At 35.7% G+C, this 17,999-nt stretch overlaps 1 protein-coding gene and 1 long non-coding RNA gene across 17 annotated transcripts in view; one reads left to right on the top strand and one right to left on the bottom strand.

Annotated features, from left to right (window-relative positions):
- CEP85L (centrosomal protein 85 like) overlaps positions 1-17,999 on the top strand; it is a 238,224-nt gene that overhangs the window by 164,080 nt on the left and 56,145 nt on the right. For all 11 annotated transcript variants that reach the window (XM_021937935.2, XM_021937937.2, XM_031667467.1 and 8 more), the window contains one exon: positions 16,835-16,956. In XM_021937935.2, coding sequence (XP_021793627.1) covers positions 16,835-16,956 — 122 coding nt within the window. The remainder of the gene's footprint in view (positions 1-16,834; positions 16,957-17,999) is intronic.
- The window catches only part of LOC103884073, a 63,904-nt gene continuing 49,406 nt past the window's right edge, over positions 3,502-17,999 (bottom strand). For 2 of the 6 annotated variants that reach the window (XR_646530.4, XR_001902203.3), the window contains one exon: positions 3,502-4,316. This is a non-coding gene — a long non-coding RNA (uncharacterized LOC103884073). Of the gene's footprint in view, positions 4,317-10,716; positions 10,870-12,580; positions 12,699-14,921; positions 15,329-15,629; positions 15,693-17,999 lie in introns of those variants that run through there. The other 4 variants (XR_646535.4, XR_001902199.3, XR_646528.4 and 1 more) reach the window with 3 other exon arrangements.

Raw genomic sequence — 17,999 nt, forward strand, 5'->3', positions numbered from 1 at the left:
AATGAGGCTAGACCTAAAGGGTCAGAAAGCATGATTTATTTATTTATTTGTTTATTTATTTTTGAGACGGAGTCTCGCTCTGGAGTGCAGTGGCATGATCTTGGTTCACTGCAAACTTCGCCTCCCAGGTTCAAGTGATTCTCCTGCCTCAGCCTCCCTCATAGCTGGGAATACAGGTGTGCGCCACCACGCCCAGCTAATTCTTGTATTTTTAGTATAGATACGGAGTTTCACCATGTTGGCCAGGATGGTCTTAATCTCTTGACCTTGTGATCCGTCTGCCTTGGTCTTCCAAAGTGCTGGGATTACAGGTGTGAGCCACTGTGCCTGGCCAGAAAGCATGATTTTTAATCAAACATAGGTTTGCATATGATCTTTGAGCTATAATCTTTTAAGTGTAGATATTTCTTACTATTACCCATATCATTGTTAACAAAATGGTAACCTTCTGTAGAAATCTCCAAATTTTCATATCAGTCAGTAGTTAATAAACATTGTCAGGTGCTGTGCTGAGTATCAGGGCACAAACTCATGATACAGGAAAGGAACCACTGCCATAATTACTATTATAGTATGCTAATTACAATACCTGTTTTTGCTGTTGGAAATACTTTTGGATTTTTTTAAAGGCTGATAAATATCCCTAAGGTGTTTTAGCTACTTATCCTCTTTTTGTTAATTGTGTACTGTAGACCAGTGATGAACTAGACTCTGGAGATAAAAAAAAAGACATCGGCATCAGCAATCAACTTGTTCCTGTTTTATCACCTATGCATATACAGGGAGCTGTCTGAACTCCACTCAGCAGTTTCACCATGAGATTACTGTTGACTCCTGAGACCATTTTAAATATGGTATTTTTAACATATGAAAGAAGAAAACATTAGTGACCCATAACTGCACAGATAGAAAAGAAAAAAATAATATGTAAATAGTAAGAAAAGTCATAAATCCCAATTGATAGAAAGTAAAAGCATGCTCCCTCTCCCCTCAAGATACCTCCCTTTAATAGTTTTTTTTTTTTTTTTTGGAGGAAGGAGAGCATCATCATAAATACCTAATGCATGCGGGGCTTAATACCTAGGTGATGGGTTCATAGGTGCAGCAACCATCATGGCACACGTTTACCTATGTAACAAACCTGCATGTCCTGCACATGTATTCCAGAACTTAAAATTTAACAAAAAAAAGTAAAAAATAGTTTCTTTTATATCCTTTTAGAAAAATTCATTGCTACATTTCAAGATAATGTAGGCAGTGCTTTGGTCCCTTAACATATTTGTCACTTAATGACAGGAATACATTCTGAGAAATTAGGCAATTTCTTTATTGTGTAAACATCGTAGAGTGTACTTACACAAACCTAGATGGTATAGTCGACTAACGACTACACACCTAGGCTATATGGTATTTGCTCCTAAGCTACAAACCTGTACAGAATGTTATTGTACTAAATACTGTAAACAATTTGTAACACAGTGTTATTGTGTACCTAAATATATCTAAATATAGAAAAGATACAGTAAGAATTGGTATAATCTTAAGGGTGCAGCATTTACAGAAACATTATGCAGTGCATGACTATCAAATATTTTTATCCCTTGAGAATATGATAGAAGACTTGATTAAATATATGCTGTTAGTCTGATTTTTAAAATAAATTAAAATGTTAGCACCTGTGCTATAGCTTTCTTTTAGTAGAAACTGGTTATATAGTGTAGTACATTTGCTATTCATAACCTTGGGCAAGATCCAAAATAGAACCACATTGTATTAAGTACTTCATTTTGATAAACTTCTTTCATTTCAGTTTCATAGATGCCTGTTTTCATAAAATGTCAATTATATCATTAATTTTTTTTTCATTTTTGTTTTCTGGTTTGTTAATTACAAGGGATTTGATTCATTAAATTCTGTTTATATTTTATCTTAAATTTTAAAAAGTAAGTTATAGCAACAAAATGCTTGGAAAACACTACATTCTGTTTGTTTTATAAGTAAAGTCCATGATTAACCTTAATTTGAAAACAAGCTTCATTTGTTTTACCTAATCTTCTAATTGATTTGCTTAAAGAAAGTACGTTACTGTCTGTCTTGGATAAACCATTTCTTCTCTTCACTTTTGCACTATGATTGTAATGAGATCATGTTGCATGCATGGCTCATTTCTTGGTTGGAATTTTTTAGACATGATAATACTAACAGATGAGATATAAACTGCATTGATTTTTAAGAGGAAATATGTTTCTCCCTCCAAAAGAAAAGAGATAATAGTAATTTACTTGTTTAGCATGTTGGAAATCAGAAATACTTTGAGTTCCCTTTATCTTCATGCATATGCATTTTTAAGATGTTATATATATATATACACACACACATATATATCTTATCAGTTTTTTTTTTATCATTTTTTTCAGGGTCTTTTACCTTTCAAGTAACTCAATTTACTTGAATTGTTATTTCAGTAAATCATATTAGGATGTCAAAAAGCTTACAGAGTTAGTGATAAAAACACATTGAAGAAATAATGAGATTATTAAAAACAGTTTATAGTATAAACTTTGAGGGTCAAGATGCAGACTTCAGTATAATGGGTCACTGAGGAAGGGGTGACTGATAGAATGATTTTTTTGTTGTTTTTAGAGAAATATGTAATAATACACTCCATAAATAATTACAAGGGCTTAGTTAAGATGGAGATTTTATATTAAATGCACAGTTCTTTTAGTAATAACAATTCATATTTTCCTTCTCTTGGTGAATAAAGATTCTTTAAATTTTATGTTATTTGTATTATTTTCATCTTCATTACTGAGCTTTGTTAATTTATTTACCTTTTAGTTAAGGTGTGATTCCTTTACCGAAAGCACTCATAGAGTATCTCTTCAGATAGACTATTCCAGGAAACAGAGGAAGATTTGCTGTGTTACGTGACATGTTGTGAGTGATGAATAAGCTCAGAGACAAGGCAAGTGAAGGAGAGATAACAAACTTGAAGAACCGCAGAGGTTGTATTCCAGTCAAGTGTGGTAGCACTGGACTATCTAAATTTAACAGTATTTGTCCACGCCAAAGAATTCTGAACTATTTTCAGCGGCACTACAGTAAACTTTTATTAGGAGCATGTTTGGCCATTAACTGACATATTTTGGCAACTTTTCATAGTATCTGGATCTCATCTAAGTAGCATGTGTTTGGGATTGTTATAGATGCCTGCTATCCACACTCAATTTTGAGAGTGGAACCTGCCATTTCCAATAAGAGGTACCTATGGTATGTTTTCTGGGTCTATAAATCTATATGGTTAGGGTCTACATGCCTACATTAGGGTTATAGTTCTTCTTTGGCTGGTAAACTATTGTTTTATTCTCTAAACCCCAAAGAACAGTGTGTCATGTGCATTTTTAAGTAAAACATCTAAATGAGGCCTTCCCATTGCTCCCTGAGTTTGGCAGCTACTAAAGATACATAAAAAGTGTTTCCTTGTAAAAGTGTCTCTGTTTCACCTGTACACATTTTGAAATGTTACTTTGATGGCATACTTTCTGTTTCTTCAAATTAACTCACATAGCTGTAAGTTTTATAACTACCTTTTACATTGCATGTTCATGTCAAAGTTTTATTATTAATATTAAGTTATAAATTATGTTTAGATTAACATGTTCTTGATTACTTATATTGGCTACAGTGATGTAGAAACATGATAGATTACTTTGAAATTCTAAGTACAACAGCATAGCAACAGTAATTTTCTGATATATCAATAGGTGAATTTTGATACATGTTTTTCTATCAAAACAAGTACCTCGCTTTTCTGGGATATGGTCAAGATGTGTATTTTACTAGTAATATATAACTGCCATGCAGTGGTATGCTTCTCAAAGCCAGTTATAACTTTATTGAATAAAAATTCTAGTTTTCTAACTACCTGAGAAAAAATGTGTTACTCATGGGATATAGGGGAGAAGTTGTTTGAATATAAAATCCTTTCCTCTTTTCTATATTAGGAAGCAGGATTATCTTCTGCCTTAATAGAAGGCTTCTTTGTTCTCCTAGAGTTCTGACAGCTCCTAAAAGCCAGCTCGTAGGTTGTTATCAACTTCATTCTTCATTCTTGCATTCTTGGTGTAGGGTATATACGTCATCTGGCCTTTTCTCTTATCTCATGGCTAGTTGCAGATGTGGAATTGCACCAAAGTGATGACGAGATAGGAACTTACAGCCACGACAGTGCATTCTGTCATCTATAGTACATCTTGGGGACTTAAGGATTCTTTTCTCACAGATGAGGCCTTTATTTCCATTCAGTACTTCTTCTAAGGTAGAGAGTGAAATAAAGTATAAGTATTTCCTGTGATTAGTTTTTTTTTGTTGATGTCTAACATACAGTGAAGTACATAGGAATATTAATCTTTAATAATAGCTCCATTCCAATACACACCCACATACATCCCTCCTTATAACCACTGCTCAGGTCAAGATACAAAATTTCTAATGCGCAGTAGGTTTAGCTTGTGACTCTTCAGAGTCTATATGGTGACACCTTATATCCTACCCATTTCTAGTGTTCTGACTTACCATCATTGATTATGTATGGCCTGCACTAGCATTCTTTTGTTTAGCATGATGTCTCTGAATTTTATCTATGTTGTTTAGTATGATAGTAGTTATGTTATATTGCTGTATAGTATTCTAGTGTATACTTCTACCACCATTAATGATCTATTCCTTTGTTAACAGACATTTGGGTTGTTTCAATTTTATTATGACAAGTTCTTTTTGCTTCTAGTGTTGTTGAGTGAGATATATGTAAACATTTACCTGCAATTTTAGAAAAATCAAATTTTAATATGATAATTGAAGTATAATTTACATGCAGCTTTTAAGATTTTTAAAGATTACATTTACATAAAATGCTATAATTTGAGTTTTGAAGAATGTATACAGTAGTCCTTTCTTATACCTATAAGATTTAATTTAGGCATAGTAAGAAATTAACAATAGCTCATAATAAAATAGAATAATTATAACAATATGAGAGCATCACTACTCTTGCACTTTGGGGCCATTATTAAGTAAAATAAGGTTTACTGGAACACAAATACTGCAATACTGAGAGTTGGTCTGATAACCAAGATGGCACTACATGCCAGTGGGTGGATAGCATATACAGTGTGGATGAGCTGGAGAAATGGATGATTCACCTCCTGGGTGAGATGGTGTGGGATTTAATCACACTACTTAGAATGGAGTACAATTTATAATTTGTGAATTCTTTATTTCTAGAATTTTCCATTATTAATATTTTCAGGCAACAGTTGACTGTGGGTAACTGAAACCAGAGAAAGCGAAACTGCGATTATATGGGGATAATTTTACTACAAGAGAAGTGTATGACATTTCCATCACTCCAGAAAGCTACTTTTTGCCCCTTTGTAGTTAGTCCTCACCCCACTTGGCAACCACTGATCTGATTCCAATTGTTTTGCCTTTTGCAGAAGTCCTATTTGTAGAATCAGATAGTTTATAGCCTTTGAGTGTGGCTTCTTTCACTTTTCATACTGCTGTTGAGATTCATCCATGTTGTTGCATGTTATAAATTTGTGTGTGTGCTGAATAGCATTGCGTTGTATGAATGTAGCACAGTTTTTATCTATCCTATGGGCACATGGGTTGTTTTTTGTTTTGGAGGATTATGAGTAAACATTTGCCTATGATTCTATGTGGACATGTTTTTATTTTTATTTGAGTATTTATTTATACTTACTTATTTATGTATTTAGAGAAAAGAGTTCACTGTCGCCCAGGCTGGAATGCAGTGGCTCAACTGTAACTGCAGTTGCTCACTGCAACTTCCTGCCTCCCAGGTTCAAGCCATTCTTGTGCCTGAGCCTCCCAAGTAGCTGGGATTACAGGTGCGTACCACCACACCTGGCTAATTTTTATACTTTTAGTAGAGGTGTGGTTTCACCATATTGGCCAGGCTGGTTTCAAACTCCTGACCTCAAGTGATCCACTTGCCTAGGCCTCTCAAAATGCTGAGATTACAGGCGTGACTTACTGTACCCGGCCTTTATTTGGCATTTATAAATACTGAATTCAATTTCCCATTTAATTACCTTTCCTCTTTGTTGAAAATCAGTTTACTATATGCATCAGTAGATTTGTGAATCTTTATTCTGTTTCATTGGTCTGTCTATCTTTATGTCAATAATACAACCTCTGCCACCTGGGTTCAGGTGATTCTCCTGCCTCAGCCTCCTGAGTAGCTGGGATTACAGGCATGTGCCACCACGCCCAGCTAATTTCTGCATTTTTAGTAGAGACAGGGTTTTGCCGTGTTTGCCAGGTTGGTCTCGAACTCCAGACCTCAGGTGATCCGCCCACCTCGGCCTCCCAAAGTGCTGGGATTACAGGTGTGAGCCACCGTGCCTGGCCAATTTTTTAGTGATATTTTATAGTTTTCAGTGTACAGATCTTACACATAATGTATTACGTTTTTATTTCTAAGCTTTTAATGTTTTTGATGTAAATGATATTATATTTTGAATTGCCCTTTTGTTGTTAATATACAGAAATACAATGGGTTTTTTAAAAAAATTGACCCTGAATTGTATAATCTTGTTAAAGTCACTTATTGGTTCTAGTAGGTTTTTAATTGGTCTATTAATGTGGTATATTGCATTGATTTTTTTTTTCTTTTTTTTTTGAGATGGAGTCTCACTCTGTTGTCCAGGCTGGAGTGCAATGGCACGATCTCAGATCTCAGCTCACTGTAACCTCCACCTCCTGGGTTCAAGCAATTCTCCTGCCTCAGCCTCCCAAGTAGCTGAGATTACAGGCATGAGCCACCACGCCTGGCTAATTTTTGAATTTTTAGTAGAGACAGGGTTTCACCATGTTGGCCAGGTTGGTCTTGAGCTCCTGGCCTCAAGAGATCCGCCTGCCTCGGCCTCCCAAAGTGGTGGGATTACAGGTGTGAGTGAACCACTGCGCCCAGCTTGCATTGATTTTTAAATGCTAAATTGAACTTGCATTCCTGGGAAAACCTTATGCCAAACGTAATATTTATCTATATCTCTGTGTCTGGATTGGATTTGGTTTGATTTTGTTAAAGTTTTTTGTATCTGTGTTCATGATGGATGTTGGTTTGTCCTTTTCTTTTTTCCTACTGTCTTGTCTGGTTTTGTGCTCAGAGCAGTGTTGACCTCATAAAATGAGTTGGGAAATAATTCATTTTTCTCCCCTCCTGAGCTTGCAGAAGATTAGTGTTAATTCTTTAAACATTTGGTAGAATCCTACAGTGTAACAATTTGGACCTAGAGATTTCTTTTTTGGGAGTTTTTTTTTTTTTAATTATGAATTCAGTTACTCTAATAGTTTATAGGACATTCAAATTATTTCATATTGGATGAGTTTAGGTAAGTTTGTGTTTTTTAAGAAGTTGGTCTAATTCAAGTTATTGAATTTGTGTGTGTAACAGTTGTTCCTAGTAACTACCTTATCTTTTTAATGTCTGATGGTCTGTAGTGATCTCTATTTCACTCCCTAATAACTTGCCTCTTCTTTTTTTCTCTCTCAGTCTAGGTAGTAGTTTATAAATTTTATTAATTGTCTCAATGAACTAGCTTATCTTTCCACATAGATTTTTCTGTTTTAAACTCTATGGATTTCTGTTCTCAGCCTTCTTATCTTCCATCTGCTTGTTTTGGGCTTATTTTCTAGTTTCTAAAGATGGAAACTTAGATTGAGAGCTTTTTCCCTTTTTTAATATAACTACTTAGTGCTGTAAATTTCCCTCTCAGTACTGCTTTACCTGCTTCCTACAGATTTTGATATTTTCGTTTTCAGTCAGTTAAACCTGTGTATTAGTTAGAAGTGTGTTGTTTAATCTCAGTGATCTCCCAAAATGATAGTATTGTATTAATTTGAATTCTGTATTTGTTTTAAAATTTATTATTGTTTTAAATACTGTCAATTTATAACATGCTTCATTATTTTTCAAGCCCAGGCTTATTATCTTTCTCAAAATTTTTCATCTTCTACTGTTTTATATTTTCTTTAGATTTAGGTAGAAACTACCCAAAAATCAGTTCTTCATTTTAGGAGTAGACTTATTTTTTTCCCCAGTCCTTCCTATGATGATTCAGATACTGTATCTCAAGAGTTAATTTTGGTAATTGGTATTTTCTTAGAAAGTGATCCATTTCATCTAAATCTTTAGATTTATTGTTATGGTATAAAACACATTACAGTTTTATTTGCTTTTTGCCCTCAAACTTTTTTATTCCAACGTTTATTTTGGGTTTCAGGAGTACATATCCAGGTTTGTTACATGGTTAAATTGCATGTCACTGGGGTTTAGTGTACAAATGATTTGTCATCCAGGTAGCAAACATAGCACCTAATAGGTAGTTTTTTTTGACCCTCACCATCCTTCCACCTGCCCCGCTCAAGCAGGCCCTGGTATCTGTTGTTCCTTTCTTTGTATTCAGTGTTTAGCTCCCACTTACAAGTGAAAACATGGTATTTTGTTTTCTGTTCCTATGTTAGTTCTCTTAGGATAATGGCCTCCAACTCCATCCATGTTGCTTCGAAGGACATGATATTATTCTTTTATGGCTGTGTAGTATTCCATAGTATGTATGTACCACATTTTCTTTATCCAGTCTGCTGTTGATGGGCATTTAGGTTGATTCCATGTCTTTGCTATTGTGAATAGTGCTGCGATGAACATGTGTGTGCATGTGTCTCTGGTAGAATGATTTATATTCTTTTGGGTATTTACCCAGTAATGGGATTGCCAGGTCAAATGGTAATTCTGCTTTGAGTTTTTGGGAAATAATCAAACTGCTTTTCACAGTAGCTGAACTAATTTATCCTGCCAACACTGTTTAAGTGTTCCTTTTTCTCTGCAACCTTGCCAACATCTGATATTTTTTTCTTTTTAGTAATAACCATTCTGACTGGTGTGAGATCGTATCTCATGGTTTTGATTTGCATTTCCATTAGTGATGTTGTGTTTTTTTTCATATGCTTGTCGGCCGCATGTATGTCGTCTTTTGAGATGTGTCTGTTCATGTCTTTTTTCTTCTTTTTAATGGAGTTGTTTTTTGCTTGTGAATTTGTTTTAAGTTCCTTATAGATCGTGGATATTAGACCTTTACTGGATGCATAGTTTGCAAATATCTTCTCCCGTTCTGTAGGGTATTTGTTTATTCTGTTGATAGTTTCTTTTGCTGTGCAGAAGCTCTTTTGTTTAATTAGGTCCCATTTGTCAACTTGGTTTTGTTGCAATTGCTTTTGGGGTCTTCATCATGAAATCTTTGCCAAGGCCTATGTCCACAATGATATTTCCTAGGTTATTCTCCAGGGTTTTTATAGTTTTAGGCTTCATATTTAAGTCTTTAATTCATCTTGAGTTGATTTTTTGTGTATAGTATAAGGAAGGGGTACAATTTCAGCCTTCTGTGTATGGCTAGCCAGTTATTCCAGCATTGTTTATTGAACAGGGAGTTCTTTCCTTTCTCTTTTACTTGTTTTTGTTGACCTTGATGAAAATCAGATGGTTGTAGGTGAATTGTATTATTTCTGTGCTATTTTGTTTCATTGGTCTATGTGTTTCTGTACCAGTACCATGCTGCTTTGATTACTATAGCTTTGTTGCATAGTCTGAAGTTGGGTAACGCGATACTCCAACTTTGTTCTTTTTGCTTAGAATTGCCTAGGCTATTCAGGCTGTTTTCTGGATCCATATGAATTTTAAAAGTTTTTTCTAATTCTGCAAGGAATATCATTGGTAGTTTGGTAGGAATAACATTGAAACTGTAAATTGCTTTTGGCAGTATGGACACTTTAACAATATTGATTTTTCTTATCCATGAGCATGGAGTGTTTTTCCATGTTTTTTTTTTTGGAATCATCTCATTTCAGCAGTGTTTTGTAATTCTTGTTGTAGAGATCTTTCACTTCCCTAGTTAGTTGTATTCTTAGGTATTTTATTCTTTTTTGTGGCTATTGTCAATGGTATTGTGTTCTTGAATTGGATGTTGTTGGCATATACAAATACTACTGATTTTTGTTCACTGATTTTGTATCCTGAGAGTTTGCTGACGTTTATCAGATCAAAGAACTTTTGGAGAGAAACTATGGAGTTCTTTAGGTATAGAATCATATAGTCTGCAAATAGAAATAGTCTGACTTCTCTCTTCCTATTTGTATGCCTTATATTTCTTTCTCTTGCCTGATTGCTTTGGCTAGGACTTCCAGTAATATGTTAAATAGAAGTGGTGTAAGAGAGCATCCTTGTCTTGCTCTGGATTTCAAGGGGAATGCTTCCAACTTTTGCCCATTCAGTATGATCTTGACTGTATTTTTTTTTTTTCATAGATGGCTCTTATTATTTTTAAGTATGTTCCTTCAATGCCTAGTTTGTTAAGGGTTTTTATATGTATCACAAAATATTTTTCTTTTGATTTTTTTCAACCATTTGAAAATAGTAATTTAGGCTTAAGTTTGCAGGCTGTGAAAAAACAGACAGTGAACTGGATGCCCGCTCTACATGGTCTCTTAGAGGTGTACTAAAGTTGGCAATATGACTGTGGGTTTGTTTATGTCTCCATTTATTCTTAATAGTTTTTTTCTCATATGAGATATACTATTAAATGTGTAAACATTTGTGATTATTTTATCTTTGTGGTAAATTTTATCTCTTACCTTATAAAGTTTTATAGAACTTTATTTTTATTTAAGGATGTTTTTGGCGTGGATTTTATATATCCAAGAGTGATATTGTCACTCTGCATCTATTTTTTCATGTCAGCCAGTATTGTGCAAGAACATGGTTTGCAAGCCACAGTAGCTCCTGATCTATAATAAAAAAAAAAAAAGAAAACATTAACATTTATATTGGGCTTCATTTTCAGTAGCTTTTAGTGTGAAGGTTTTAAGGCAATTGCGTTTGGCTTTCCTCCTTTTCCACAATCATATATTAATGTGCCAAAGCTAAGACAGTGCTATCTAGAACTTTAAAAGTAGATATTTATGTATACTCAAAGTTGCTATGGCATCACAGTCAGAGGGAAAGGGCTTTTTCCCCTCACTGCTTTTGGGCATAATACTTGAAACTTAATAGATGATTGATATTAGTAAGAATTTTTTTTTTTTTTTTTTTGAGACAGAGTCTTGCTCTGTCACCCAGGCTGGAGTGCAGTGGTGCCATCTCGGCTCACTGCAAGCTCCGCCTCCCAGGTTCACGCCATTCTCCTGCCTCAGCCTCCTGAGTAGCTGGGACTACAGATGCCTGCCACAATGTCCAGCTAATTTTTTTGTATTTTTAGTACATATGCGGTTTCACAGTGTTAGCCAGGATGGTCTCGATCTCCTGACCTTCTGATCCACCCACCTCAGCCTCCCAAAGTGCTGGGGTTACAGGCATGAGCCACCGCGCCTGGATTTTATAAGTTGTTAGCCTACGTGATACATATAAAAACACCCATCAAATGTGTAATTAAGAGAAGATAATTTGTCTTATAAAGGCAGAAAACCTTTAACATTTGCAGGCACATTAAATTGACAGTTTTTGAATAACTTCTCTGTAAGATTGTAATGTGGAAATGTGAGGAAGAACCAATTTGAACACGTCTAATTCTCTTATCACTATTCCACCTTTGTTTAGGTCTTTCAAAAGATAAATGGTTCCAGGGTAGATACTTGATTCATTTCCACATTTAGTGCAAAATTATTCTGTGTTATTTCTATCAGATTTCCTTTTAGCTCTCTCAAGACTGTTACCTAAAAACTGTCAATTATAATGAAAATACATTTTCATTAATTGTTCCTTTTCTGTATGCCTTTAGTAGTGTATCAGTTGTTTATAGAGAATGCAGAATTATAAAGGTATAGTTTCCTTGCTGTTTAAGACTTCACAATATGATTTTTTTATTCTTGAATTTTACTAGGTACTTCAAATTCCATTCTGTAATTTCATTTAATATAGTATAGATGCTGGCTTCATTATAAAAGCCATTCTCCTTAGAAGGTAAAATGTGTCTGTAACTGTCGTGTTTAGAGGCAGGTAGATACACATGGGTTTAAAAAATTACTTTTAAGTCAACCTACAGCATTTCGTAGGATGTCAGGTTTTGTTCTCTCTTTTAACTATTTTATGAATCAGGGTGTAAGTTTAGTAAGGAAGACTATCATAAGCTAGACTGCTGCTGGTTTGGTAATTTTTAAATATAGTGCATCTTCTTAATTACAGGGAAAGGAATCCTTTTTCTTCCTGTTTTCCCAGTTTCAGAGCTCAATTTTTGTTTATTTCTAAAGGGTTTAGATCAAGTGAGTTACAACACAGAATAATACATTCTCATTTTGTTTTGTGTATATTTGTGGAAGTATTTGGCAAGTACTTTAGCAGTCCATCCTGCCAATGGTTCAAAGTGCTATAAAAGCAAATAGTGTTGTCAGTTGCCCTTTCTCTTTATGCATAGTTGTTTCTTCTGTTTAATCTTTTTTCTTGATGCCAAGAAATGTTAAAAAAAAAAAAAAAAAAAAAGAAAAGAAAAGAAAGAAAAGCCACCTTCTTAAGGTAATTGTCAGCCACGGGAAAAATTTTTTAGCAGATGACTTGTGAAGAGTAAAGTAGTTTTAATGTCTTCTTGAGAAGATCTTCATCTGTTGCCTAAGTACTTGTCTTACTGAAATAGACAGAAGATGTATGAGGTAAAACATAGCTTCACATAATATGGTATAGGTCATTGGAAATAGAGAATCTACCTATTTTAGATCTTTGAAAGAGGAGACCGGAAGTCCTTAATCTAGCTTAGAAGATTTTTGTTAGGCATGTTAATAATATACAAAATAATATAATATACATAAACCAATACCTAAAGTACATGCCAACTGTTACTAGGATTTAAATAATGTATAACCCAGTAGGTAAATTAAAAAATATATTTATTTTTAATCTCCAAGTAAATGAAATATTAGTATTATAAATTATAGCACATTTAATAATTCACCACATCATTTTAAGCATTTCCAAATCCTACTTTGAGTTTTGGAATTAGTGATAATGCTCTTTTGTTTAGCTTTTACTAGCTTTAATAAATTTCCTGTTTGAGCTACAGTTTGACAAAAGAGATTTTATCAAATGACTTACCCATTAAATTGATAATCAGTAGGTAATCGGAGTTTCATTAAGTAGAGAGTTTCTGTTAATAATATTGTTTATAGTGTTAAATTTTTTCTCACAGTCTAAGAACAATTACTTTCAAAGCAGTTTTCTAGTCCTTCTGATGAAATTTGGAATACCTAATTAGGCCATAGTGCCACAGGGAAAACCCCAAAACGGGTTCAGCCTGGGAGGCCACATGGGTTCTTGGCTTTGTGCAAGAAGGAATTCAACAGCGAGCGGACAGTACAGGGAAGGCAAGTTTATTAAGAAAGTAGACCCGGGCACGATGGCTCATGCCTGTAATCCCAGCACTTTGGAGGCCGAGTCGGCAGATCACCCGAGGTTGGGAGTTTAAGACCAGCTTGACCAACGTGGAGAAACCCCTATCTCTACTAAAAATACAAAATTAGCTGGGCTTGGTGCTGCGTGCCTGTAATCCCAGTTACTCAGGAGGCTGAGGCAGGAGAATTGCTTGAACCCGGGAGGCAGAGGTTGCCGTGAGGGGAGATCGCGCCATTGCACTCCAGCCTGGGCAACAAGAGTGAGACTCCGCCTCAAAAAAAAAAAAAAAAAAAAAAAAAAGAAATGAAAAAGTGGCTGTGCCATAGGCAGAGCAGCCCCACGGGTTGCTGGTTGGCTATTTTTATGACTGTTTCTTGATCATATGCTAAACAAGAGGTGAATTATTCATGAATTTTCCAGGAAAGTGGCAAGGAATTCCCAGCATTCTCCTTCACCTTTCAGACCATATAGGGTGACTTAAGGATTTTGCCATGGCCTTTGTAAACTATGTTATGGTATTGGTGGGAGTTTATTTTAGTATTCTAATATATTATGATTAGCATATAATGAGAAGTAAAGATGACCAGAGGTCGCTTTGATGGCCATCTTGGTTTTGGCAGGTTTCGGCCAGCTTTTTTACCCCTTCCTATTTTATAAGCCGGGTCTTTGTGACCTGTATCTTGTGAAGCCTGTTCTGCTGCAAACCTATCTCAGTAGTAGAAGCAGTGGAACAATGTGGTGCTTAAGATCAGGTGCTCCTTTGTTGGGCTGCCTGGGTTTGAATCTTAGCTCTGGCAACTAACTGTAAATAAGGTTGTAGGTAGTGTTTATTTAATTGGAAAGATTTGGGGGGACTGACTTGTACAAGAACTAGCTAATCAGAAAGGATGCCTATTTATGAATGGAGCGGGGTCCTGAAGGTCCCTTGTTGTGCTGGGGAGCAACTATTTTATTTGTTGGATCATGGGGCGTTCTGGAGAGTGGCCTGGGCAGTGAAAGAGACAGTCGGCACAGTGGTGTAAACAGCAGTTAATTACCAACCACAGTGAAACTACTTCAGTATTCTGACAACTAACATTATCTGTACTGATGCATACTGGCTGAATATCAGCCCTTATTGTATATTAGGCAAGGGAAAGAATGAGAATCAGAGGCAGATGTCTAACCTGCGCTATAACACTGTGTGTCACATTTGAAATATCTTCCCATCTGACAAAGTATGTACCTTCTTATCAACTAATCTCTATGCTTGGTCTGTTCATCCTATTCTGTCTCCTACATGAAACATCCCATCCCAATATTACTTGACAGTCATCTCAAAGAGTTAATCTGTGACTGATTGATGTCATGCAATTAGTGGTTTATTTTGAAGGTCTTATTAATAGCATTTTTGGAAAGTAAAGGATAAAAATATCACCACGCTTTTGAATTCTCTTGAAGTTGCTTTGTGGTGTTTATACAACATCTTTTGGCTTGCCAAAGAACTTGTGTTCCTATATGATTTACCAGTTATACTAGATTCCTAGAGATGACATAACAAAGTATTACAAATGAGCTAGCTTAAACACAAGAAATTGTCTCATAGTTCTCTAAGTTGGAAGTTAGAAATTAAGGTGTTGGCAGTTGGTTCCTTTGGATGACTATGAAGCAGAATCTGTCCCATGCCTCTCTCCTAGTTTTTGGTCTTTGGCTTTCCTTGTCTTGTAGATGTGTCATTCCAATCTCTACTTTCATATTCACATGGCGTTGTCTCTGTGTCTCTTCACATAGTCTTCCTTGTGTACATAGGTCCAAAATTTCCCCTTTCTTTAGGGGCACCAAACATTGAATTAGGCCTCATCTTAAGGAGCTCGTCTTAGCTTGACTCATCTGCAAAGACCGTATTTCCAAATAAGATCACTTTCTGAAGTTACAAGGGGTTAGGACTTGAACTTATCTTTTTAAGGAATACAGTCAAACTTATAACACCAATATTTTTTAAATGCTGCTTTTTCAACGGAAGAAATATAAGGATATCTGCCATGTTAGTTTTTACCATTGATTTATTTAAATATCTAAAATGTTTCTTACATTCTAAGCAATTTTTTCTAAGTGATATATTTCATCCAAATTATCTACTTAATAGATGGTTACATTTTCTATATTTTCCATTTTATATGGATATACTTACTACTGTTGTAGAAAAAAATTAGGTTCTTGTCACACGACCAGGGAGGATTAGGCATGCAGACACCTTGAAGGGTGATTGGAGAGGAATTTATTGATGAAAAGGAAAAAACAAACAAGCAAAGTCCTGCTAACAGGCCCTCCACCTCACAGATTGATTTCCAGGTCACTAGGTGAGCTGAAGAGAGCAGGCTCCTCCCCTGCATAACGCAGGAATTCCCCGTGGCTCCACCCATTTCCCCCAGTGCGCCTGTTGGGCTCCAGTCCACTATGGGCATGCCCACACAAGCCCTGGGCAGGTTTCCTCATCTGCACAGAAGCATCTGATGTAGACACCTGTGGGGTGGGTCAGAGATTCTCCAAGGACCCGTTTTTATCTACCTAGGCATTTGGTTGTCTCACTACTTTGTGAAAATACTTGTGATTTTGAAATTTTAATATAAGTAAATGATGATGTGATGCATGTCAGTTTGAAGTCTGAATACTACAGATACTGCTTTTATTTTCTTGTGGAAAGTCTCCTGCTAATGTTTGTCTAGTTAAGCCATGGCACATTCCTTCATTGTATTACTCCCTTAATGATTAATCTCATTTCCAGAAAACTTCCACTTCTGCTTCCACAAGGTAATGGGAATAAGATCTCATATGGTTTTGTTTTGTTTGTTTGTTTAGACAGAGTCTTGCTCTGTAGCCCAGGCTGGAGTGCAGTGGCACAATCTCGGCTCATTGCAAGGTTTGTCTCCCGGATTCAGGCCATTCTCCTGCCTCGGCCTCCGGAGTAGCTGGGACTACAGGCACCCGCCACCACGCCTGGCCTTTTTGTATTTTTAGTAGAGATGGGGTTTCATTGTGTTAGCCAGGATGGTCTCCATCTCCTGACCTCATGATCTACCTGCCTCGGCCTCCCAAAGTGTTGGGATTACAGACGTGAGCCCCGGCGCCTGGCCAAGATCTTACATGGTTTTATAATTGACCAGGATAAACGTTTTGTTGTCATTAATTCTTCATTAGACTTGTACATTTCCTTTAGAACTTCCTTGAAATTGTCCAAGTTATGTTGTGTTCATAGTGTGATATCTGAGAGTATTAAAAAATCAAAGAGGAAATTCTCTTTTTTAATGTAAATCTTTGGGAACATATTAGATGGTATATAAATATTTTCTTTAAATACTTTTAGTATATACTAATTGTGTAAACATGTTTGTGCAGGTTTTGGCTGGATCATCTCGTCAAAGTTATTCACCTTCTGGCTATCAGGATTTCAGTAAGTGGGAATCAATGTTGAAAATAAAAGAAGGACTTCTAAGGCAGAAAGAAATTGTAATCGATCGGTGAGTCTATTTTAAATTATTAAATTTAGGCCTACAGAAATTTAGATTAATGAAACAATTAGCTTTGTGTCCACTACATAGAATTTAAGATCTAGAACCTTACAGATTCATTGATGCCACATTTCTGCCCCTCCTCAGTCCCAATCCTTTAAAGAACTGCTATCAGAACTGATGGTTTGTTTATCTGTCTGATTTCTGTCATCCCTCCCATTCACTTTAGTGAATTATTTCATTATTTGGAATCTCCTTTCTGTCTTTTCTGTACGCGTAGCAGGTTAGCTGCAATGCTAATGAGCTATTAGAGCTACAAGATCAAGTCTTCATGTTTTACCCTTGAGAACTATCCAGTTAGAAAGCTAGTTTAAAGCAGTCATTTCCTTTAATGTGTGCTAGGTCTGAAGCCACAGAAACTGCAAAAATGATGAATGTTTAAAATGAAATGACTTACAGTTAAGAATTATGGCAGTTTTGGGGGACGTTCTAAAATGGTTAAGGGTTTGAGCACCTAAGCTCTGAAAAAAAATTATTTATGGACAGTCTCCTGAGTATTGTGAGCAGTAAACCCTCATGTCACATCATTATATTTTTTTTAACATATATCCTACATCATTTATGTATGCTTTTGGGATAATTAAATGTGTTGTATATCATGATAATTGGGAAGTAATTCCAGGAGGCTTTTTTTCTTAATCAGTGCTCATAATTACTTATTTTCATGTGCTTGCATAGGATAATGCAGTAGGTGTTTTAGCCTTAAAATTGTAATTCAACCTTTAAATGCATTTAATAGTTGAAATTTCACAAGATTTTACTTAGAAATTTAGCAGTGTTAACGAAGATCTAGTGAAATATAAAGTAGACCACAGACATCTGCACTTGTTCTCCACTATATTCCCCCCCCCCCTTTTTTTTTTTTTAAGAGTCTCAGTCTGTCACCCATGCTGGAGTGCAGTGGTGTCATCTCAGCTCACTGTAACCTTCACCTCCCAGGCTCAAGTGATTCTTGTGCCTCAGCCTCCTGAGTAGCTGGGATGACAGCTGTG

This window comes from Papio anubis, chromosome 6, assembly GCF_008728515.1.
Source record: "Papio anubis isolate 15944 chromosome 6, Panubis1.0, whole genome shotgun sequence".
Taxonomy (NCBI): domain Eukaryota; kingdom Metazoa; phylum Chordata; class Mammalia; order Primates; family Cercopithecidae; genus Papio; species Papio anubis.